General features: G+C 36.6%; 1 protein-coding gene across 2 annotated transcripts in view; it reads right to left on the bottom strand.

Moving 5' to 3' along the window:
- LIMK1 (LIM domain kinase 1) overlaps window positions 1-26871 on the bottom strand; it is a 61181-nt gene continuing 34310 nt past the window's right edge. For both annotated transcript variants that reach the window (XM_072428739.1, XM_072428745.1), the window contains 14 exons: window positions 23188-23326; window positions 21821-21930; window positions 20995-21165; window positions 15888-15993; window positions 15675-15799; window positions 12700-12883; window positions 11601-11687; window positions 10875-11006; window positions 9998-10057; window positions 9788-9853; window positions 8318-8453; window positions 6696-6751; window positions 6389-6546; window positions 1-5244 (listed from right to left, as the gene is read on the bottom strand). In XM_072428739.1, coding sequence (XP_072284840.1) covers window positions 5082-5244; window positions 6389-6546; window positions 6696-6751; window positions 8318-8453; window positions 9788-9853; window positions 9998-10057; window positions 10875-11006; window positions 11601-11687; window positions 12700-12883; window positions 15675-15799; window positions 15888-15993; window positions 20995-21165; window positions 21821-21930; window positions 23188-23326 — 1693 coding nt within the window. In that variant the 3' untranslated portion in view covers window positions 1-5081. The remainder of the gene's footprint in view (window positions 5245-6388; window positions 6547-6695; window positions 6752-8317; window positions 8454-9787; window positions 9854-9997; window positions 10058-10874; window positions 11007-11600; window positions 11688-12699; window positions 12884-15674; window positions 15800-15887; window positions 15994-20994; window positions 21166-21820; window positions 21931-23187; window positions 23327-26871) is intronic.

Genomic DNA, 26871 nt, shown 5'->3' with positions numbered 1-26871 from the left:
TTTTGAGACAACTTCATGTATTCAGATTGTTTTGAAGCAAAGTGTAACAAAAAAGTAACAAGCAGAGTGTGTTTTTCAAGATCAATGACATACAGTACCAAATAAATAATGTGCAAAATCTTTACATCCAATCATTAGCCTAGACCTATAATCATTTCCAAGCGCTGCTATTTAAAATTGTGATTGCCTTGTAAAGCGATTGACAAATGTGTGTGAAACATCGCCTGCCACCTGCACAAAATTAAGCAGCAATTTGTTTCAGTAGACGTAACAGTAGAAAATGTTTCAGTAGAAATAACAAACACGGATAATGCAATAATAATGTTTTACATTTATTTGTGGTATTTTATCATGTTGAGTATTCTGGGGCTCAGAATATCACCTCTTGTCTGCACATAGTAAATCAGAATCTTTCATCATAAACTTTGAAGGGACCTTTATACAGGATTTTCAGTGTTGCAAAATATAATAAAAGAAGAAAAGTAATTTATATCCTCTTATGTAATACACGTTTTTTATACCTCTATATGAAAGCCAAGAGGGTCACAATTCCCTTAAAACCATTGCTGCATTAAACTCACAACACAAATGGAAAAAAGTGAAGACCTGGGAAGTAAGAAGAAAGTTGTGGTCATCTCATAAAGTGCTGTCAGGCTATGCAATGGTATTTGAATGGGCACTGTAACAGTTTTCCGTTTTTTGGTGGAGCTGAATAAGAATGCCATTTGTTTTCTAATGTGAGCAATCCATGATGCCTCTATGCGCTGTTACTGTGTATTCACAAATAATGCTCATCTAAGTACTAAAAATCCATGCTGCTTCTCTAAAGATTAGTTTCAGATTTACCCACAAAAGCAATATGTATCTGCAAGATGATGCTGTATATAAGAGCACATATATAATTTACCAACAATTTCATGTATCTACTAATCTACTGTATCTACTACTAGCGATCTAGATAGGCATTTGAGTTCTTTCAGCATCCCAGACAAGAATAGTTAGTGGTTGGCATATAAATCATAGTTTGTCTAAGAAAGAAAGGAGATAAGTAAATTATACCACCTCCAGGATGTGATTTTAAACAACTATTAGGAACAACTATTTAAACAACATACATATGTGAAAGAACAGTAATTTATTATGTGCAGAGTCTTGGTTAACTACAAGGTCAGGCTGATTTAAAAAACAAAGCACATCAAAATTTCCATGAGGTCTCACTTTGACACGGCAGAAGTTAATGATTGTTTTGTAATCTCCTTGCTTATGAGATTTCTGATTCCTTTCTATACATACTCCTTAGTGGAGTGTATCCAGAGCTCAGCTATCTGTAGATCTTTTATCCTTGAATGTCTATATCATCCTACCAAAGGCTGTACCCTTCTGACATATCATCCTGAAAGCATAAAAAGTTTAAAACTAATACAAATATTAGAAACCCTAGTTAGTAAAATCCAGTGACATCTCAACGGTGTTAGTAGCCAGAGGCAAAAGATAAATAGTGTGTGTTAGAAGCAAACTTTACCTACACTCCACTATGACATATAAACCAGAACTAGAATTAATAACAAGTGTTAACAGTGGTCATCTGTTATTACAGTATTACTGTATTGTCTGCATGGAATTGACTATAAAGGCTGGGAAATCTTAGACAGAAGCACAGTTGCATTAAGATTTTTACAGCTATTTAATCCAGCAACACTAACACTTCGGTCTCATAACTAACTAATCATCATTGTACAATTATAAACTTCGGGTTTCCAGGTCTACTCCATTAGGTAAATGTTGGACTTTTTTCCCGGTGGACTGGGATTAATAGAGTCATTACATGAAAAATCTTGATCCACCATCAGCATTCCTGTGACACTTCAGCAGTAAACTGAACTTGAAGGGGTGCATTATTTATATATTCCTATGAAAAGGAGAGTTATCTAGAACTTAATCCAATGAAAGTCAGTTCATTGCAAAGCCTTGCTGTCAAATGCAGCAGATTAAGGCCGGATCTGCTTACTATAAACTTCCAGTACACCTATATACTTTCAGGCAAAAATATTAGAAGTGTAAAAGTTCTGTTAGTTTGGTTGCATATTTTATTTAAATGTGGAGGGACCCTATTGAAATGCTATGCCATGTACCTCATGGTAATTGTGGGAAAGGCCCTCATTGCCATTTACAAGTTTGGTCGGTCTTTATAATTTGATAGAGTATTCCATAGTGTGAAGTACATGTCTGTGGTACCAGAATTACAAACTACATTATGTAAAGAGCTGCTAGTAACATTTTATGACATTTGTTTTTGAGAAAATGTGGACACATGTTCCATGCACAGATGGTACATTGCTTTTCCATATTTGAATGCCTCCCCAGCATCTGATGACAGGACACAATCATATCAGAGGCGTAGCTTGTATGCAGTCAGAGCCAATGCTTGGCTGCAGAGGTAAATACTGCATGCTTTGTGTTTTCTTTTAAGACAGAAACTTAGAATTCAAGTTTGGCTGGGTTCCAATACCAAATTCAAATTCAGTAAAAGATATCCTAAAGTAAGGCGTATCCCAAAAACTAATGCAAAATTCCATGGTAACAGTCTTGTTGGGATGGAAAATGGGTAACACACAGCAGAAATACTTGTTTTCTCTGTGAACTCAGCTATTTAGGTTTCAGAGCTCACAAAACCAACTAACTGTTGGTAACATGACTTTAGAAATTATTTTAAATTTCAATTCCAATTTTGTAAAATCATAAATACCTACAGAATTTAACGCCAATATAATTTCTAGAAGCATTGTTCAAATTAGGCTTGTATAGTAGTTATCAATTTTGGTCCCCCAGAAGCTTTTTGTTACAATGTGCTAGTATGCACAGCATATTTACACATTATGGCAGGCTTACCTTTCCAGGGCTCTAATGTCTGTGCTTCCCTGTTGCTAGCATTTACATGTTAAAATCTCCTTCTGGGTTCGGAGTCTTTGACCTTCTTCACTGGCCGGATGATGATGATGATGTAATTGTCCTGGCACAGAATCATGCCGAGACTGTAAAATGGGCTACTCAATATAAAAAAAAGGTTGAGGGGCAGAAAAATATCTATTAATAAAAAAGCTTACAATTCAGTAGCTTTTTTAGTAAGTGGACTTTAGTTTGATTTGGGTATAGGTACAGTTTATGGTTGAATATGGAAACTTTGGGAATTGTATCTATAAATTTTAGATTCAATGTTTATTACAAGATAATATATAATAGATTCGTTTTGGTTCTGCAGAGTTTACCAGTCACACATGGCTAATAAGTAAGGCAGTTTGTTACTATGACCTATGGTGTGATTTATTGAACACAGACTATCAATTTACTAGCATCTTTTAACAGCAACGCAGCATTCGCTGCAACTAATAATGTCTTCCGTACCTAATGAAGCCTAAAAGCGAAAAAAGAACTGCTTGTTCCACTGTGAATGAATGGCAACTACATTGTAAAATTCAGGAGTTGGACTTATGTTCAGTGAATATTTTGAACCAGATGGACAAGTATCTGTTTTTAGGAACTAAATGGGTTAAAATTTTATGAGTATAATAGTTTTTTTGTGCTGCTTTCATATTTGGATATGGTATTTTATTGATTGTATTGAGGTTGTTTCAGATATGAAACAAAATGGCTATCACCTGCGATTGTCAAATTTCCATTAGAGTCGGATATTTGTGCAAATCTGATGAACTAAAGTAATGAACAATTGTTTAAAAGAAAGTCAGAAAAAAATACCCTCCAGTGTACAGGAAAGGCATGGCCTGCAAAATCCATGATTCTGCAAACCTACATTCATTATTCCAATGTATGGGCATTTCAGGATCTAGAACCTTAAAATTAAAAAAGACAAATATTGAAGTTGTATGTATTCCTTATGGAATTCTTTTCACATACATATTATTAATATAAGGCAAAACTGTGGACTATTTAAATGTGCAAAACTGCTGCACAGAAGAAAACAAAGACTTATGGATGCTGTATGTAAAATGTGGAAACATGAAGTGCACTTATAAAACACAGCAAGCTTGTAGAAGAGAGCACTGGAGGAAGCCTTAAGTAGTCTCAGTTTCTTTTCAGCTTAGCTACTGTACTTGCTAATGCATCCCCAAGCTATACATCTATTACATAACTTCTACATACATACTGGCCTTTAGGTAGACAGCCCATTGTTATCTATACTCTCATGTCAGAAGGACAACTGTTTTTTTCTATTTATGAAAATAAATAGAAAAAGGCTGACACCTAAGTACGGTTATCTGCTGGGGTATACGGACGTGCTGCAAGTAGAAACTCACTGGTTTGAGAGTTAGAGAGTCAATGGTAAACATTTGCAAATATTTATATGCTGGTGGTTTTAAAAAGCTTCTAACCCATCTATAAGTGCTAAATGTGTAGACAAATAACAAGAAAAAAAACACATTATTCTGTGTAAGACAGCTGGCCTACATCACAATTTTTTCACTGCTTGCTTACCCGTGTGCATTATGGTCCTGTTAAGAAAAAATCCCCAGGCTCAAAATGCTTTGGACAGACAGAGAAAAACCTGTAAGCCCTTCTTGGCAACATGAACAGGTGATAATGGATACCAAGCCCAAGTCACAAACGTTAGGAGGGTATGTACAGGAAAGTATGCACAGTCTTAATATACATACAGGTATTTACACAAGGTGCAGAATGCTCCTTTAAACAGGAAGTTTGAAAAAAAAAAGGGGGCGTCATGCAGGGTGGATGTGATGAAATGACGCCTTTAAAACCACAAAACCTGTACTGGCTCTTTAATAGTGAGTGGCACATGAAAAGCCTTGTTCACCTTTAACAATGACAGTCCAAGGACCATTGCAAACTATTTAAACTTTTAGGCACCCAATGGAACTGCAACAATGTATCTTTGGAATCCCTTCATTGCTCACAAGCAGTACCAGTAAGCTTGGACACAGCAGGTCCCCTTCATTTAATCTAGCTGAAAATATATATTCTCCCTTCTCGAAGTAAGCAAAACCAGCTCCTCCTAAACACAACACTGGGGTGTTTGTATTAGGGCATCTTCCTCTTTGCCAGGTATGTTATTCTGTGATTTCAGGATGGGAGTGCAGGGTACTTTCTCCTCTACGATATGTCTCCCAGAAGCCTCTCTCAAGCTGCTCAAGATGTGAGCTAATAGGGAGCTGCAGAGTCAAGTGCCTGAGCAGTGAGTCCAGCCATAGTTGAAGCTGTGAAAAACTGGGCCTGCAAAAGAGTAAGTTGTGAAAATGTCAAAAACCACTAGTCATGCCCGCTACAAACCATAAAAATATACAGCAGTTTACCAAGTTAAAGATAGACTGGGAACAAAAACTTTAAATTTAATTTATTCCCTAATATTCATAAAAGATAAAAAACACATTTCATCTGCACCAAATACCTTATACATATAGCCTGGGTAGAAAGTTCCAGGAGGTCCAGCCACTAAAGGCTGTCTGCAGAAAATTACAGGGAACAGTGCCAATAACTCAGGGGGCAGATAGCAACCATGACCCAGCATCCAGAACTGGAAGAGGGATTAGCAATGATTGGCCTATTTGAAAGGAAGCTAAAAGCACTCTAATTTAGATTTCCTAGATATGTGCCCACACAATGTAGAAGGTAATGTTATACAGATTAAGAAGTGGCCATGTTGCAGCAATCACCTGATGATACTGGACCAGGCTCTGTCCACATAAAAGCCATTGTCTGTTACTCCTTTTTAGCATTCTGCATAGCTTTCCTGTGTGTAATACCCGATTATGATATACAGCTTATTTTCAGGTATGTGTTCCTGATTTCTTACCTTCATTACAATTTGACTAGTCACTTGGTTTCAAATTCTAATTTCCTGTTATCTAGTTATGACTTGATCTTTAAATTGGTACTTATCGGTTATTTGTCACTTGCCTTAAACTTACAGCTAGTTAATAGATTACAATTATTAGACATATTGCCTGCTCTCATTTCTGATCCTCAGCTATATTCAGTGGTTACATCCAAAAAGATGTAACATGGAAGATGTCTGCAATAACATAGGTGAATTGTGGTGACATTTTTATGTGTATGCACCTGCAAGATAAAGCACTACAGTTTTGTTGTCTACTACATTGCAAAAAAATGTTTATTTAGTGATGCATTGGCATCCCATTCAACAAAATGGGCTGACTTAATATCAGTGGCCTACACTGATCCTAAATAGAACCTTACCTGATATAATCAACATGCGCCATTATTGTAGAAAATGGATATTATGCTGATTTCCATGCCAATGTAAAAACGAAACTAACTAAAGCTTTAGTTATCCAATTAAGGGTACATCTACATAAGAAAGTACACACAATGCAGCAAGACACTGCTGGTAATTTACCTTTTCTCAGGGTCCAAGTCACAACATAACACTGCACTAGGAAAGAAACCTGGTGGACAATTTGGGGGGCAAAATCGGTCCAAGAAGGCACGCACATTCAGCCCAAAATCTAGGGTGCGTGGGAGATAGTCAGGGTCTGCACTAACACGACCAATTATCTAAAGGAGAGAAAACAAAAACATAAGACTTGGTCATCTCAGGAGGTTATGGGAGGTAGAATATAAAAATTCATATGGAATGACTGTAAATTATGTGCAGAGAAAAGACAAATGGCCAGAAATTGGAAATGCAGTAGCTGTATTAGTACCTCACACAGCATAATTCCAAAGGAGAAAACGTCCACTGACTCATCATAGCTTCTCCCTGTAAAAAGAAAAAGCACTTTGGTAATGCACATAAAGCCAATATAAGGTATTGAGCAAATAGGTAAATGTCATGAAAAGGACCCCAGTCTTATCACATGAATTTCAGTTCCTTCTAACGGGTTCTAGAATCAAATATTTTCCAACAATGATCTAAATTCTATTACAATCTAAGGAATGTTATTGATAAAATCTAGGACCATATATATAAAGCTAAACTTTCTATTTTAGATTAGGGTGAAGTTAAGAAGAAATATAATAATGGAAATCCTTAACATCCTATTTTATCATAGAAGAAAAATTTACCCAACATCACACAAAGAAATTTCTGTTGTCAGACTTCTGATGGCCAAATGGTAACAGTCACATTCTTTTTGATTAAATCTTTACATTTCATTTTTGGCATTGACATTTCTGCACCTTGGCTCTTCCATGAAGATTCACATTTTAAAACATTTCAAGTAAACTTAGCTGGAACTACAACAGTTTCACTACCAGATTCCAGTAGCTACCAAAAACTAACCTGAATTGAATGTTACAATTATATAAATTATTGCAGTAATGCTAGTAGTGGTCACATTTAACTAGATTTTTGTTTATAGTAATGTAAACAAAGATCTTTCACTTTTTATCCAAATTACATTTTTTGTTGTAGCAAGTGTTATGCTGGCATAAGAAATACTTTTTTTCCCTATTTAAATCAATAGGAATGCAAAGGCAGCATGATTCAGGTCAGAATGATATCAGACACTGATATGAAATGCACCTGAAAGCACACAGCATTTGCTTTGCACACACGCCATGACTTAAGCTACGTACACACGTCAGATGATTATCGTCCGATAATCGCCACAGGGCTAATATTGGACAAGAATCTGGCGTGTGTACAGCGCTAGTGCTTTGTCTGGGCGGGGTGCAGCTCTGTCGTTTTCCCCCTCCCCTCTTCATAGAGCAGAATGGTGCTGTATGTACAGTGCTTGTTCATGCATTGTGCAGTCTTTTGTCGTTGCAAAGGATCGTGAAAGATCCTTTCCAATGACAAATATTGCACCCAGCCTAAATCACTCAAGGCAAGTCAGATGTTGATTTCCATGAGACATAACCGGAGGAAGAAAAGTTGCTTTCACTGCAGAATGTTATTACTAGCTATAAAATGACCTAGGTGAATAAAAAGCTTTAGGAAATCACAATAACTCACATAAATCCGAGTTCAGTTGACTACTCAGATAAGTGAAATGTGGTGACTTCTCTTAAATTGCTTTGCCTAATAAATAATTCAGCTAGGGTTTAAATTTAGAATGCTAGGCAACGGACTCTTCTATAAACGTTTGAAATATGGGTGAATGAGAGCATATTAGGTAGACATATTCCTTCCTAAACATATAAAAAATGGTTCAACAACAGTTGGTTACTCAGTAATTTATAAAAATAGTATATGAATTTAACACTAAACTTGTGATATGCAGAGCAACGTGTATTCCTGAAAATCCAAAAAGATACCTTCCTCTTTGTGTCTTTTCTCTATTAGCTGATTTTACACCTAAAATTACATTTAAATTATACTCACCATTTATCATTTCTGGTGCCATCCAATAAGGATTCCCTACCACAGTGTACCGTTTTCTTCTGTCTTTTCCCAAGTCCCGAGCTTCATCTGTTACTAATCGAGCCAGCCCAAAATCTGCCACTACCAGACTGCCGTCCTGAATGCCAAAGAGCAAATTTTTAATACTACATACAAGTCTCATTAGGATGTATTTTATTTACTTTGCTGGGTATAGCTATAACATGAACAACATATTTGTGGCTGATAACTTTTTAAATACTTATTTTATTCTAAATAAAAAGATTTGCTTCTATCCTATTCGGAATGCAGGAGGGTGATATCTCATTGAATTTGGAATTTATCCAATTTAGAGGCAAGCCACATTAATAAATTATAGGAGGGTCATGCTGATTATATTGCTGCCTAATAAAAGTCTATTGTAAATCACAAAGGTTTTTTCCATTGTATTGGAACTGCACTCATTTAAAAAAAACAGCAATTCAATTCAGTGTTAATGCCAAGTAAAAATTAGGTAAAGCATGTAAATATAGTAAACCATGTAAAACCTCCTTTAGATCTAGCGATGTAGTTAACTATATATTGATCCTTTCAGAAATGCTGCCAGCTTCTGAACATACTGCTGCACTTTAAACAAAGAGGAAAAGGATAAACAAGAGAATAAAAAGGAGAGTTGTGCAAAATGTTTTTTATTTGTTAGATTTTACCAACACATGCACTTCAAGGTTATCTGGAAATCCTAACATTTCCTGCCTCCAAAGCCTTCCTAGGTTAGTGGGGCTATTACATTAAAGTTCTAATAAGGTGGCTCTGAAGGAAGAAAGCTTTATAGATTTAGTTTCAAACGGATTTAACACTTGATGTTGTGCTGCTTTTTCTTACAAGTGCTGTGTTAGTTTTCTCTCTCTCGCTATATATTGTTGCATAGTGTCCCATGGCTGGGCTGGAAAGATCTTAGATGGGGTGTACATAGACCCCAGGCTAAGCCATTTTGTTTATTAAATGTGATAAAGCTGGTTTTAAAGGGAAGAATGGGAAAGGGTCCTTGGTCACCCGGTCCATGTCCGGGTCTTCACCTTGAGCTAAAAAACATGAGTGCTTCATTTAAGAGGATCAGCAGCAGACTGCTGAGAGCTAAGTGGCTTCCCAATACTTAAGGGGAAAAAAGCTCAAGAGGAAAACATGTAACAGTAAGCTATCATATGCTTTCTTTATGAAAAGGACTTTGTGTTGTACATTTTTTAGTCAAGAGAGAATCTTCCAAAGAGGTAGTTAGTGGCTCAGCCAGGCTAAGATTTGTTCTGGTATATTTTTTTGTTGTTCACATTGTGTTTACTGGCATCCTTGTGCCTAAATAAAGTACCCAATATTTGTTTATTAAAAAAAATTACTGTGTGCTTCCTCATTTGAACTGCTGCAAGCCCGTTGCTACGATCAATCACCTATAGCAAGCTCACAATATATATTTCTTACCTCTCGCACAAGGCAGTTGTGGGAATTCAAGTCCCGATGGATTATATTCATAGAATGGAGGTAGGTCTGAAAAACAGGTATAGTTGCTCTTTGAGAGGAAAATTGGTTCTGTAAAATAGGGACTATGTATGTAAGGGTATGAGTAACTAGACACATAAAAGGGTCCTTAAAATAAAATGAATTCATGTGAAACACATATTAAAGACTTACCATTCCAGCAGCTATATCTCTGGCGAAGATGACCCTTTGGTTCCAGGGATACTGAGCATCCTGCAAATATATGTTCAAATATTAAGGTAACTTACTGGTAAGAGATACTATTTGGAAATTATTAAGTTTATTTTGAATCCAACTTTTATACTTTTACTATCTCTACGTTTATACTTTTATTATCTCACCAGCTTTTTGGAGTGGTGGAACCTTATGGTTATTCTACTGCCCTGAGAACATATATATGTTTTTCCAATGAGTTACATTGAAAAAAACAAAGCTCATACACCATTGTTTTAGAATTCATTCATGAATTCAGTACTGCCTTTACATTAGGCAGCCAACCTGAACTGGGGATGCCTAGGTAAGTTTTACCAGATGTGGTCTGTATGGCTGGAATCTCAAACCACAACAGCTCCACTTCTACATTAATATGATCCCCATGCGGTTTACATATGTAAGATACTGATGCTTGGGGGTGACTTGTATGGGAAACAAATTGTATTTTGATGTATAAATTCTGTGGCGATAAACAAACTGTAAAGATATGTGATGGATAAGTCTCATTCTTTGTAAATAAGCACATACAATAATGTCAATGCCTGTGACCTTGATAAATAGAACCTGTTCAAACTCTCCCCACTCTAGCAAAGAACAAACCAACTTCTGGTTGAATATGGATTTTAAGCCAATTAAGATACGATTAGTTGATATTTATTTCTGTCTTTAAAAATTGCTTTTTGAGGTAGTATTTTAATACTATAGTGTATAGTGTATAGTTTCTCTATTTCTCTATTTCTCATAGTGTATATTTCTCTATTTGTTTTAGTATTTCACAGCAATAAAAAAAAAATACAAAACAATGCACAATGCCTACCATGCTCTTTATCACTCTTCTCAGGGTGCCTCCAGGGATATACTCTGTAATGAAGTTCAATCTCTTGTCTTTATAAAGTACACCGATAAACTTTAGTACATTTGGGTGTTCCAGGCAGCGCATTACCTTCACCTACATATATAGGATACAAAAACATTTATCCAGATGCTAGTATACTTGCATATTTGATTTGTGAACATTCTTTTTGTTACGTTTGTGTGTCCTTTAGTACATTAACCATATACTATCATGATAATACTTATGAATACTCCAAATCTCCCAGTCATCTTATCTATGGATGACAAGAATAATTTTTAAAAACACACTTCAAGCGCCCCTTTAGAACAACTAGATAATAAAAGGCAGCCTTGGGAAGAAAAGTAAGGCTGCATACACACATTCATTGACTGACATTGAAAAGGATCTTTCATGATCCTTTCCAACAACTAAAGACTGAACGAGCTCTGTACATACAGCCTCGTTCAGCTCTATGGAGAAAGGAGGAGGAAGGACGACGGAGCGTCACCCCGCTGTGCTCTCTCCCCTTAATTTCCATTACGATCGTTCATGGATCCGCCAGAATAGATCCATGAATGACGAGCGCTGTACACATGCCTGATTCTTGTTGATAGCAGACCCTGAGGTGATTATTGGACGAGAATCATCTAACATGTGTACGTAGCCGAAGTAGTGATCTTGTTCTTTGTGTACTGAGAGAGCACTCACCTCTTTTACAAAGGTTCTTTGGGTTTCTTCATCAAATCGAATCAACTCTTTCATCACCATAACCTCACCAGTCTGACGATGAGTAACCTGGCAAAAGAGTAAATGGCCGGTGCTTGTTATCAAATCTTAAATATACTATATAAATGTGTTGTTCTTCAAACATACATACGTTTTAGCAAAGATTTTTAGATTTAGTATGAATTTTATCCGAATTAGAAAACGAAAAATTAGTTCTCAGTAATGATTAAGTCATTATTTCATGTTGGAAAAGTATCAAATGACATAGTGCTAGCGTGTATGAGGATGTGAAGTTTGTGCCCAATTCGTCTCTTAATTGGAACTTTAATCTGAGAGCCAGACGTTCAACAACAGTACTGAACATCACATATGCTGATTTTCACAAATTCCCACAGACACACTTTTGAAATGTTTCCAGAAGACTGGAGGCTGTTACAGTGACAAAGGGGGGAGGGGGTAAGGGCACAACTCTTTAATTATGCTCATAGTTAGAGAATGGGATGTCCAACAAGCTCATTTAAAACACAGAAACAGAACAAAACCTTTTTTTATGTCTGAGTATAGATCTGTTTGTTCCATGCATAAATTCACCCTGACTAACTCTGTCTCTGTTAGAAGTCTGTTCCAGCATCAACTTCTCGTTAAGTAAAATATAACATTCTACTTACCAATATAATCAATATGAATACAGACAATACATTTTTTAGGTGTAGTTAAACCACACACTATAAAATCATATGAAAGGGCACTGATGCCCAAGTATTGACGGATCAAGGCAAAACCTGCCAAACATCAATTTAGTTATGGATATTGTAAATGTCATTTAACACCAATGTCCATTAGTAATCCCAAGTATACCATCACTCGACGCATTTTGTTACTTGGCATGTGAAAGTTCATTGTGGTTCTTTTGCAATGTTTTGTGTACTGTCCCACACTTTTGAGGCAGTCCTTCGTACAAAATGCATCGAACTATGGTACATTTTGGATTACTCATTTGAGATCTTATTGGCTAAGATTTCTTTAAATGTTACAAAACTTTATATGACATAAGAATAAAACATGAGGCTTGGACACTCACTTTGATTGCCTGACCAAAGCAGCCTCTTCCCAGGACCTCTCCAGGAATGAGGTCTGAGGGCCTGAAAATGCGATGTGCACCTGCTACACCACGTACAGATTCAGAGCGGCACATATCTCTTCGTGAACATGATGGGGAGCCCACACAACTAGATCCAGGTGATCTGTCTATACTGCAGCTGCGCCTTTATAGGAAAAAAGATAAAAAGCATGAGGTTTCATGTCCAGCTGTACAAAAAAATTACATTGTCTTATCTATTTTCACAAGGATGAACACTTTTTCATGCACTGTTTATTCTAGTAACTGGGAATTCGGTAACAATATTCACTAAATGTGGTTTTGTTAATTTTAATATTTTGTAATTCAACAATAGTTTAGGCTCCATAATGTATCTACAGGTATCATTTCATCATTTCCTATTGGATTTATTTAATTGGGAACAAGGAATAATGTCAAGAAACAAAATCAAATCTTGCTATATTCTTGTTTTTAAATGATCTATAACAGATGTCATGAGTCAAGCTAACACTAGAAGGTTTGGACTGTTGTATACCCTATTATTGCAATCAATTATAAGCTCCAATACAAAATATTTTAATAATTTGGCGGAAAGTATAAAGTCATTTAAAAACATTTACCAAATATTGAAAGTAAAATAAAATTAATTTTATTTTTTAATAAAATAATAGCATTCCGTAACTGCAGTTTGTTAATTTTTTTCACAAATAGGCTTGAATGTAACGTACTAGTTGGGTATTTGCCCAGGTTTGCTCATCAGACTATGGTGCCCAATGGTCTGGAGCAGTCATAGCAGTAATATTAATAATTATGTTATTCTTTATTTCTGCACACAACTCCTCTATAACCTTAAAAGTCTTAAAACTGGGTGTTTTGCAGAGCTACAAATATCAAGTCAGCTGCAGAGGTGTGGATGTACTGCTTGGACACCCAGCAGCCTTTACGTCAAACAAAACATGATGCCTGCCACATTAGGGAATTGGATAAAAACTGAGTTTGACAACAAGTCTTTTTTCTCATCCTTACTAAATATTTCACAGGTTATCTACAAGCTCTACAACCCCAAATAATACAATCCTGGCTTCCCTTGCGGGTGCTGGGACTGAGTGATTTCCTGTGGGAGTATTGATGGGTTTAGTCCCGCTTTAATGTATGTGGCCAACTTATCAGACCATTGCCAAGTTTAAAACAATCTAGCTGAATGTGCAAAGGGGCATGTTTGTTGTTAACCATTACAGAGTGTTAACCACTCACGATGACCAGCACGATTATCTTAGGGTCACTACAAATTTCTTGCACAATTATGAAATGGTCTGACTAGCTATAAAACTGGAAGAGAATAAAGGATAGCCGATTAATCTTTTGTGTGATTGTTTCCAGTGATAGATGAATGAACAAGCGCTGTGTCATTCTGTTCTATGGCTAGGTGAGGGACAGGACAAGGCAGCGGCACCCCACTCCATAGGAGTAAACAGCAGTCATTCCTGGCTGTTCATCAATATGTGGTGGATTGATGACTAACATTGGCGGACTGCTGTACAAATCTTAGATTCATCTTAAAGTGTTCAAAATGTACTTGTTTATCCTGTAAGTATCAACTTCCCTAAACCAGATGAATCTAACTTTCCTATCTGTAAATTAAAACAGGTAAAATAAAATTTGGTGTTTTTTTACACTGAGTAGGCTGGCTTTATTGTCGCTGCTTTTACTCCTATTCCTTATAAGCCCAGCAACAATATTTTAAAGGTATAGAAGCACTACACTTATAACAGGACAAGTTTAACCTATTGTGTTTAAGAAAATGTGTTTGTTGTGTAAACTGAATATGTTAGGCTACGTACACACGTTAGACTTTTGTCATTGGAAAGGATCTTTCACGATGAAAGATGCATGAACAAGCGCTGTACATACAGCCCGGTTCTGCTCTGTGGAGAGAGGGAGAGAGGAGAGGGGAAAACGAGCGAGCGGCACACCTCCCCTTAACTTGTATTGCAGTGGTTCATGGATCTGCCAGGACGGATCCATTAACGGCATTGGACGAGCACTGTACACACGTCAGATGATTCTCATCTGATTATCTCTTCAGGGCTAGTATCAGACGAGAATCATCTGACGTGTGTACGTAGTCATACTTACTACACTGTCAAACTCCACAAAAATAATATTAGCTACAGGCAGATAAACCATTCAAAACTATCAAACTACATCAGAGCAAAGTTTTGTATTTGTCATGATGCAGGAGTACTGAAAGTGGTATTAGGAGTGTTCTTAATAAAATCCTTTTTTAGATACTATAATGTATCTCTTTGCATATGTTACAGAAAGTGAATAATAGTGTTAAATGGTCCTAAGTTAACTGAGTATCATAGCAAGGAATCTGATATACAGTAAGCTGATGAAGTATATGAGAATGAGCAATGGGAAAGCCTCTAGTCAATCAGGCAGTATTACAGTCTATTCTTTGCCTTCTGAAAACACAGCAGTGTAAAGGAATTACACTACTGATGTTTGGTAAGTTTTTCACATAGAAGAAGAGGTATCATATAATTATGGGAAACTGAAAAAAATCAGTCCCTGCAGTATGGTATATGAGGCTATACTTGAGTCCCTGTATGATAACATAGGACTGCTAAAATTATGTATGGACTCTGATAATAGGTTTTTATAGATACCTCAAGAATTATTTGATTTGTTTTATTATTTGCCTACAGAAAATAATACAAATATTATGATGCACTCGCTGTAAAAAATGTTAGAAACTTAGGAAGTCTTTCACCTTTAGGCTATTCTATTTCCTACGGAAATGATTTAACACTGGCAAAAAAAAAAAATGTAACCCAAAGGTGAAAGACTTTATGATTGCCTCAACTGATGAAAAAATATTATTTTACAGTGCTTTCTTTTTTAAATATTCCATCAAAATGATGACGTTTGTGACATAGGAAAGTGTGCCTTACGTGACTGGTCTCTGACGTCTGACTACAGGGTCCAGACATGGGGTGGATATGGTACTGTTCTCATGAGGGTCATGTTCAATTGTTAGTTGTAAGAGACGACTGGTCTCCTGTATCAAAACATCAATCTGGGGAAAAGAAAAAAAACAGAAAGTCACCAGCTAACCTAAAAGTGAGCTAGATGTGACTAAACAAAAGTAAAAGATAAGAGCAAACCTCATCAAGTGGAACACTGCGAATGGGGGTGCCATTAATCTCCAATATGCGGTCCCCAACATGAATTGAGCCTTGAATATCAGGACTAAGACAGTCATTGTCTACCCTGAAAAATACAAAACATTGTTCATACAAGTGTTAGAAAATATATATAAAATGATGTTTATAATAAACAAAACATGTATGTTTGTGGTGATTGTGATAATCACATTTATTCTACACATGGGCAGGATCAGCAGACTTTTGACATCGAAATGACACGCTTCTGAGATCATTCAAAATTTAGTGCAGGTGCAGCAGCATTTGATTTCAATTGGAGCTGCTTGTACCCCAAGCTGTTTATAAACAGTTAATGTTTGATTTGATGTTAGCTGTTTTTCTTCATATTGCAGATGCCTAGTATGAAAGAGATGTATGCAAAGATTCTGGTGCTACTTATCAAAATAAGGGACACCTCCTTGGTCCTTTAAAGCGGAGGTGTGCTAGCACACTTATTTAACTCTAAACTAACCCTGGACATCTGCAATATGCATTGCAATTTTCATGGAGTGTATGCACCTCAAGTTTTAGGGAAAAAAAACCCTTGATCCGGACAACAGAGGTTTGTGTAATGCATACCACTACATGCAGGTTACTTTACTTCAGGGATTATGTGTTCACTGAGTTTGTCTTTAAAAACATTTTTGTATGCAACTTTGTGCACAAAAAAAAAGTACTAAAACATGCAACTCTAAACAATGTCTTCAGTGTTCCTAAAAAACATTTACGTAATTAATCTGTCTAATGCAAAAGCAATCCAAATGTATAACAACAGTGCAAAAATATATTTTATAATGATCATTTGAAATAGATTTTCTTCTGACTTGCAAAAGATTGGCCAAGCATTTTATGGAGCCAGCTTAATGATCTGGAAACATTTTCAGTTTGACATGAACAAGAATACCTAATCCATTGCTCATTGTTGAGCCTTACCAGAATTCCTTCATTAATTACCTCATCCATCTGACTAGCCACATCAGCTCCATGTTATCATTGTTTCATTAAATCTTGTGTACAATTGATAATTTGATCAAGATACCGGTTATTTGAGAATAACATACAGAACACGACAGATTCTGGGCAATAAAAATGCTACCCAATTACCTGATTGGTGGGTCACATTCCATAGATTTTTACATTTGTTTATGAACTCGGTTAAAAATGTAAAGTATTGTATGTATCCAAGTTTCAAGCTAGAGAGTGGAAATTTCATTCAGAACATTTGCAACTTAAAACGATTCCTTGGTAATATAGAGAGAAGACACTTCCCCATTAGGGACAGGGACTTCGCTATTACATTCCCCCACCTACTAGATTGTAAGCTCTTCGGGGCAGGGTCCTCTCCTCCTGTATCACTGTCTGTATTAGTCTGTCATTTACAATCCCTATTTAATGTACAGCGCTGTGTAATATGTTGGCGCTATATAAATCCTGTTTATTAATAATATTAATAATATTAATAATAATAATAATTACACAGCCCTTAGCTTCTAAAGCTTTCCACCAAGTATTATGAAGTCCACACCACACAATTAAAGGTGCAAGTAGGGCCCTGCCAAGGAATTTTGTTTTTCATTCTATCACTGCTTAAATACACCAGAGCCCCCCTGTGCATAATTTCCTGGTCATTGTTAAATGGGTGTTTTGGAAATACTTAATATTGAGCCTGTGATTCCTCAAGCCAGCCTTATTATGCACACCCTTTATGGAATCTAATTGTATATGCTGATCATTCAGACAGAAAATGATTAACTTCCCTGCTTCATCTTAATACTATAGTATACCTAAAATATTATATCCAAAATCAGGGAGTAAAAATGTACACAACAGAGTGTAAAATGTTGTTGTTAAAAGGCAATAAACACCACTATGCTCCTTTTTGCCTAGTTAGCTGACTGTGGAGCTGATGAGATGAACTCAGAAGAAAGCTAGGAAGAAGTAGTTTAAGCAGAGCCTGCTGTAAATCGCCTTCACACGGGCCGGTACCAGGCATTTTCTAAATTCTACTACTAACTTGCTCTTTCTAAATGCTGCATGTGTCCGACCCTTAAAAGCCAAAGTTGGAGGATGATTGGACCAACCACATTTGTCACAAGACTTCTGGAAAAAAAAGATTCTTCAGGAGAGGAGAACACAGTTGAGGCATACTAGAAAGCTACAATTCAGTGAAACAAATTTAGGATTATTTAATTAACGTTAACGTGACTTGACGGAAAGTGATTCCTGGAAACCAATTCATTTTTATCTTTTTTTTTTTCACAATTTGAATACTATAACCTAAAATCTAATTGGATACCAAAGATGACTGAGCTTTGCACACAGTCAATTCATTTTGTACCTTTAGATACATTTTATTGAATTGAGTTCACAAAACAATAATAACATTAGATTGTTTGTCTACTGTAAGTTCCATACAATTACTAAAAAGGTAAACACTTCTATTTTAATTTCTTGATAAAAGACTTTTGGTCACCAGTTTCCATATGTCTATAAAAATCTACATACTCATGACTAAGTGAGAAGAAGAACTACATAAGAATGAGGAAACTGCTTATCAAACATCACTGAACTTGGTCATCTGTAACTCTCAGACAACTCAGCCACAGTGACAGCTACAATTGACAAAAATAACTCACATACTGTATGTATGTCTTCACAGGAATTCTGACACATATAATCCTGAAGGTCAAATACATCAGCTACAATGTTTGTGATTTAGTATACCATATATTGGTTCACTAAATAATTCCTGGGGTTATTTTTAAACTATTATGAGCACATAGTTTAAATCATTTATCATAACCCAGTGCAACTCCTTAATGGCAGTAGGAAAGGACTTAATCTTATCCAAGATTTGTGGCATCTGACATTGACCTTTTTTGATGAGATTTCCTGACACTTTCTGCCCTGATCACTACATAAATAATATGTTTTACTTTGCAGGAAAGGTTAGATTTTTAATTAGAGTTTTATTTCCCTGTGTGCCTCCAGTCAGAGGATTCACCTAACGTTTACGGAGGTCACCAGGACAGGAAACAGAGACACAGACAGCAATACAAATTTACATTGCACTTTAAATTGCCTTAACACTGTGTACACTCATGTAAATGTCTGCTGACACTGTTTTAACTCGAGCTGACATAATAATGATCTAAGAAAGAATTCATGCCATTAACTTAACATCAATGATTCTTTGGCGACTCTGGATGGATATAACAAAATTCAGAGTCTGCCAGATTCTCTCTAATATTAGGAGAAGATGCCTGGACCTTTTCTTGGATCTATTATGCTCAGTTCTTTAACAACAAATGCTATATCTCAATTGCCATGTCACAAATGATAGTTTAGTGTTAAATGGCTGTAAAATGTGCAGTGTCATTTCCATATCCTCTTTCGTTAGTGAATTGTCATGTATTTCTTTTGTTACATCGCAGTCTGTATTCTCCTTGGAAACATTTTAACCCCCTGCCTGGGTATAAAAGTTTGTACAACTGATATTTGATATACTGCAATGAGAGAGAGAGAGAGAGAGAGAGAGAGAGAGAGAGAGAGAGAGACACTGTCCCATGGTTTGGCTAAGGCACTTTGTCTATTACTGGCTCCAGGGAGCTGTGTGGTAGTCTTTCAGACAGTTGACTTTTATGAAAAGCGGGTTTTATAGGTCCTGGTAAAGGAGGAGTTAGGAGGGATACTATGCACTTGGTCCATGTCTGGGTCTTAATCTGTACTTAGAGAGCAAAGGTGCTTTCTATCGATCAGCAGCAGACTGTTGAGAGCTCAGTGACTTCCCAAAGCTGGACGGGAATGGAGCTCAAGAGACAAACACTTCAGTGCCAGCTATCAAATTTTGTTTATGCAAAAGGACTTTTGTAATATGCATTATTAGCTAGATAGAGGGAACTACCAAACAGGTAGTTAGTGTCCCAGCTGTGCTAAGATTTGTTTTGTTGTTTTTGTTTTACGTTGTGTTAATTGGCATCCTTGTGCTAAAACAAAGTACCCAGGCAGGAGCCTGAACTTTGTTTTGTTGAAAATGAACCATGTTCTGCCTCACTGAACTGCTGCAAGCTTGGTGGTATATTAAATTCCCCACTGCAAGATCACAATATAGATTATTTAATCTGACCAAAGGCCTTTGATATCATTGATTAGTAATATATGCCTTTCTGCCCTATCTGACAGTGTCTTCATTTTTGTTAATGGCCCAAAAAGTAAACTAAACTAGAAGTACAAAAATTAACAAATGCACATATGAAAGCCTAAGAAGTAACATTGTACAGAAACATTATATGAAGTAAATCTGTAGCTAATATATTTGTTTAGGTTTGCATTGAGTAGAGAATCAATAAAGCCCATGGGGAAAGTAAACCTGCAATAAGATATGGGGACTGGGACCGTTGTTTTTTTTCACCCCACCCCTGTAATAACAGCATTTTATTACTGTAGTCTTCTAAAGCCTGACAGGGTCTTGCCTATGGACAGTCAATGGCTACAGAACGTGTTCATGCCACCAAGGCAGAGATGTGAACTCCGGAAGGAGGACCCCTAACTCTCCAGTCCAGAGGATAAACCTAGTGATTAGTTACCGTGGGTGAAAATGTGGCGGTTGATGAACTCCATTACATTTTTGTGTCCTGTAAGGAAGACTTCACCACACTGTCTGTCCTGGAGAAACAATGAGAAGTCAGTGAAAATTTCTGGTATATAAACCAGTCACTGCAGCTTTCTGTTCATGCGCCTAAAGACTGATTCTGCATTGTTGTGAAGGAAATTTTTCAGCCATCCCACCCAGAGCTCTGCTCTCTACACTGGCTATGCACCGCAGAATGATGATATGCTGCTTTTACAAAGTAATACCAGGGCTTGCAAAGGTGAATACCAGGTGAAGAATCAGAATTATATCTTTTTAAGTAATCTTTGCTGGGTTGGTATCATGTGTTACCAGAAGAGCCAGTTTTATGTCTGAATGTTAGATAAAAAATGCACATATTGAAAAGCCAATATTTGGAGAGTTCGCAAAGAGGTCTATCGTGAAATGTGTCTGTCAAAGAAAAGAGGAAGTACTTACTCACGGACTCGCACAGTGTGAGAGTGCTCAGCACACGATGGAGTGATGGAAACAGACAGCCCGCGTCTGCCATCTGATGCAGGAAGAGATACCAAAGTCACTGTGTGGGGTGATCGAGAGACTGGAGAATCAATCACTGGAGTCAGTGAGATTTGATAGTAGCATGGTCCACTGTAACAAACATGGGAAACACATATTAGCAGAAGAAGAAACATGAATTTATCAGAAACATGAAATTACCAGTGACATGCATGGTTTAGATAAGCCTCAACACTCTGCAGCTGTTAATCCACATGACCATGTGTAGAGATTGTACAAAAAGATTTTAATGTAGGTGGTCAGTTTAACATGGGGTATCTTCTAAAAGAAGGTCAGTTTAGTGTCATTGATTTATCAACGTTAAAATCAAGCTGGAGCAAGTCCTAGACCACCATGTCTTTCATAATTGCAATGCAGTCTACAGAGAGGTTTCAGGAGAACTTAACAGTCTGGCTTGTTTAATTCACATGACTCGTTGATTTGAATTGCTAATATTTTAGCAGTTATACAGCTCCTTTACATGCGTTGCAACAATATACTTCAGCTTTAAAGTACGTAAATTTTGCTTGTTTTATTTCTGTATCTATAATAGTACCTGAATAGTGTGAGTTTTATAAAGTCAATTCTGTGCATGAAGTCCAGAATAAGCAAATTTCATTTAAAGCAAAGGAGACATTTTTACATTTTTGTCTTGGTGTATTTCATCAAGATTTGTGCAGTAGTCTAGTCTATACAGCCAATCCAGTATGCAGTCTTTAACCCACAAAAAAAATATTTTATGTCTTACCAGTACAACTTGGACCTCTCCACCAGAGCATACGTCTCTCCATCTCCAATAAATGAGGAACATCTTGAACACAAGAAGCATTCTGGGTGATACTTGTGCTCTCCTGCTACCTGTAAAAAGCAAAAATATGAATGGATTGATCATATTGGTTTCCTCCAGGCACTCTGGTTTCCTTTTCAAATGCAGGTAATTTAGTTGGCTCCCCTAGAAATCATTTGTTATGTGTGGGGAAAAAAAGAAGAAGCAAAAAGTACAGCAGGGGCAGCCAAGCATCTGGGCGAGATATGGAAGCACAATTATACTAATAAAAAATAAATATGAATAATTAAAACAAAATTGCATAAAAATGTGACTGGGCACAGAGTACAAATGAATCAGTGTTTGAGGTCAATCATCTTCTTTATAACAGATGTTTGAAAAACATAAAGTGTCGTTAAAACAGGGGATGACACATGCTATTATTTATTATTGTTAATTACTCGTTTTGATTGAAGAAGGGGTTTTCACACCTGGTAATGTTTTGAGGATCTGAGGACACTAGCTGACACAACCTATGGTAATGGGTTTCTTGGTAAATAAAAAGTGTTCCGTGATCTGTGGACCATGGGCCCTCACTGCTATGGTGAAAGGTGAGGGTTTTGAAATGGCATAGTTTATTTTTATGCATTTTTCATATCTTGCATAATCCTCTTCTTTTTCTTCCTCCTACTTCCCTCAAACCAGCACCCCCTGCATTAGTATCTGCAGAAATGTTTTCACATTTTCTATCAAGCTGTAGTACTGTATATATTTAGGATTGCTTTGGGGAAAATGTATTGTTAGTGTCTCAAAATGTAATTTGAAGTGCTTTGTATCTGAACAGACATAGCACAAGGCAGATAATAGATGCATGGATTCTGAAAGAGATCTGCATGTACTTGACACTGACATGGAACTAATGAGTCTTCTGAACTACGGCTGAAAGGTTTGAGGCTTTATGCTTCTGGGTCACCTCCAATAAAAATGCAATATTTTTTAAAACATTAGTGTGCATAACATTCTACATATGTGCCTGCTTTTGCAGTTCTGCTTGCAGCAATTGTAAGGAAAAAAATGTCAGTTTATCTGGATTAGCATAAACATCCTGCTTTCGTGTATTTTGGGTACCAACTTTACCAACTTACATTTAAGCAGAGTGCAGCTTCAACCATCAACCCCCCCCCCCCCCCATTCCTTTGATTAAAAAAAATGCTCTCTGCTGCAGTGAAGCATTTTTTTAACTGTTGGTGCAGGAAATGCTACAACTCATAATGACAAAGAAACAATAAGTGCATGTAAAAAAAGCCCTCTGGGAGAAGAAAGATGCTTTTTATCCCTACAATACATACCATAACCAGTCCTTTAGTGATATGCTCTGAGCATCCCTGACACATGCCACCAAATCGTGCCCAGTAGTGCTTTTTGCAGAAAAGTCTTCCATCCTTTTCATAGTATCGATGGGACAAAGACACACCACAGTCACTGCATCTGAAAATGAGTAAAAATACCAATATTTAGAGCAAATACGTCTATATATAATGTCCAGTGCATCCCATATACTTATTTTCATTAGAATAATGTACTTTAAACAAAGATGGGCATTTTCTATAGCTGTATCACTATCTGACAACTTAAATAGAGCAATTATAGTAAAAAAACAATGTGTACCACAGTCCTTGAGACACAAAAAGAAGACATTATAGGCACTAAAAACCGAATTTACAGATATATCCATATATCTGATTTCTGTGCTGCTGATAGAATAAGCAATATAAGCCATATGTTGAGGTCAACAGCCTACACTTCCTTCTAAACGTGGGCGGTAGCAGATATGAAGCTAGGGTCAAAAAAACATGAAAGTGCATTACTTGAAAACTAATATTTTACTTCTGTAACAGTTGTTGGTTAAATATTTTGGAGTGTCTACATCTACTAATTCTAAATACCATTTTAGAATGTCTAATCTAAAAAAAAATCCTTTGTCTTAGCTCACTTTTACATTCACCTATGTATATTACACAGGTAATACATAGTAGATAAAAAGATCTATCTGGCTATAACCAGACAAAAGTGAGCAGGTCTAGGTCATACCTTACATGCTCTGTTTTGTTGATGATTCCATTAGGAAAGAGTTAATTTGGAATATATGACAATTTAAACAATACAATGTTAAGGGAAGGCCAAATGTTCATTTGTACACCTTCACAGGGGGAATCTTAGTATGTTTTTACTTGCCATGCCAGTCTTTGTGCCAGATTGCCCAAACTAAAGCTTTGTACACAAACTCAATATTTGTCACTGAAAATGGTTGAAAGGGATAATTTCCAGTGGAAGTATAGGAAACAAACATTGTACAGGCAGCATTGTAAAGGTAGAGGGAGGGCAAGTACATGGTGACCTTTTGCACCCCCCATTGGGAAACAACAGCAGACACTTGTGTCAAGTAATTACCGTACATTTTTCATCTGATGCAATAACAAGGAGTGTCTGGGGTGAGGAAAAACCAGTGTGTGGAAATTGTTTTAGTTGTAATGTTCACACCTCAACTCTAAAACAAAAGTGTAACCCATAATTCCCATACCATACAGTGCACAATTAGAAGACTTTCTTGTATTGTACAATATGGGAAAGTTTTTTAAATGTGTATTAATGATGTTGTTACTGGAGTAAAGAATTTCTGTCAGGTACTTACAGATAGCAACAACAGCAGAGACAATTTCTTAGTTCTTATCCTGGAATGGTTATGAGTGTTTTTAGATGTTTAAAGATTTTGATCCTTACACTCATACTGGTAATATTTAGCAAGATAAAATAGCCAGCCTATTTCATCCCATTGAATGATCTGAATGTTGTGTGTCCTCCACAATAATCTCAAGTGTATAAAGCTGAGATGTGCAATCAAATCTATGTCATATCTGGGGGGTTCTGTCTTGGAGGATGTTTGTGATAATTTGATGGCATGCCAATTTATTTCCATAGACACGCGATGCAATAACTTGTGTATCATCTAGCTTCCCTTGACTTTGCACCCTCTATCATGACTTCACTAATCTTGACCATTGTAATGCTTACTGTCTGTAAAAGCACATTGGTCATGAGAGACATACATAGTTATGTCTGATCTAATACTATACAGACAAGGTCCTAATACTTAGATATTCAACAACAGCAAGCAACTAGCATTTCACAAGGCTTGTTTAGCAATGACAACCATTTCTCTCCGGGATAGGTTTCATAGCCCATTCATTGGACAGCACATAAAATTTACCTTTCTGACAGGACATAACAAATGCCTTAATGTCCTGATTCAATTGTTCTTAAGAAAAATGTATGAAAAAACAGAGATAATCTCCACTTAGTACTGAATGGGTGGTGAAAACTGCAGTTTCTTATATCAAACACTAGATGGTGCCTATTGTATGTCACACTGCTTCAAAGTTCTGCCCAACAGGACCCAATGTAGAACTGGCAAAGTTAAAGAATAAAAATTAAAAAAAAATCTCTATTGTGTTTTAAATTCATTTAACAGTTAACTTGTTCTCTGTTGCAGATCTCTCCCCACTTTCTTTCCAGAAAGGTTGTTCCCAGAACAGAAAGTGAATGGGAATCTATCTAAAGAGCCACAGACAGCAGTTAAGCCTGACATTGGTTTTAATTATCAAACTTTTCCCCACTTTATTTATACAAAAAAAACAAAACAAAAAACAACATAACAGAAACAAAACTTGCTTAAGGCATATACACATTACCTGCTAAAAGACAAGTGGACTCTTAAGAGGTAATGCATGACTTTTGGGAAGTTGGATCATCACATGGTACACCCTAATACAATGTATTTCTCTTATCTAAAAAAACATTTTTAGATAAACCAAAAAACCATTTGCAATTGGTATGCTGTAGATAGTGATTACAAAAGGGGTGCAATAAAGAAGAACCAGTGCACAGGCTACAGGGTCATAAGACATCTTGTCCAATACCATAGAAGTCATGTAGCACAAACACTAAAAAACTAAATGCCAGCAATGAAACAGTGAAATGTTTCCGAACACATGGTGGATTCCAGGGCAGTCAGAGTGTACAGTTGAAAGAAATGCAATGGTCATGTTAGCAGCAGAATAGGGCCATAGAGCAAAAAAGGTGTCCTAGTTTGATGAATTACATATTCTTTTAGACCATGTGGATAGCTGGGTGCATTGTTCACCTATGAGATGGCATCAAAATACACCAGAGGAGGGAGGCAGGGTGCTGCTGGATGCGGTGCGACTTGATCTGCTGCTAAAGTGTTGGTGCCAGATACCACAGGACACCCTTTGTGCTTTTGAGTCAGTGCTTCAGGTCAGATAGGTTATGTCAGGTCAGATAGGTTATGGTGACACAAGGAGGCCATTCAGGAGGCTGATCAGTGTATTGAAGAAGTGCATGGCTGCTTGATATATCTTGTACTATTACACCCAAAATTTCTTCCTTTAAAGTATAAACATAACCAACAATTTTGAGTTTTGGCTACAGTTAGAATAACATTTCAAAAGGTTAACCCGGCAGGTTTTTTGGCAGTTTGTATAACTTTATTCTGTTTATTTATTTTCAGCTAATGTAATAAACAGAAAATGATGAAAAGATTCATTTGAAGTTGTCAGAACAGACAAAGAGGTGAAATGACCTGGATGTCTGCACTCTGTACATACATAATATGGTGATTACATGCAACAAGTAAACCCAATCACTCAGCTACTAATGTATTCCAGTAGCTGTGCTAACATTAGATACTTTTTTAATATGTAATTTATTGTAGTCAAAGAAAACAGAGACATTGGTGCAGGGTCAAAAAAGGGCAATATTGGTGTACATACAGAAGCCTTTGCTTTGTAAGAACCTCTATTTGCTTCCTGCATCAACCAGCACAATCCAAGTACAATCCAACTTTCCAGGCATGACTGAATCTGATTGGAGACTTAAGCTGCGTACACACGTGCAATTTTTCTCGTTGGAAAGGATCTTTCACGATCCTTTCCAACGAGAAAAGACTGCACGAT

This window comes from Pyxicephalus adspersus, chromosome 1 (assembly GCF_032062135.1).
Source record: "Pyxicephalus adspersus chromosome 1, UCB_Pads_2.0, whole genome shotgun sequence".
NCBI classification, from domain to species: domain Eukaryota; kingdom Metazoa; phylum Chordata; class Amphibia; order Anura; family Pyxicephalidae; genus Pyxicephalus; species Pyxicephalus adspersus.
This window is presented reverse-complemented; position numbering and strand designations above follow the sequence as displayed.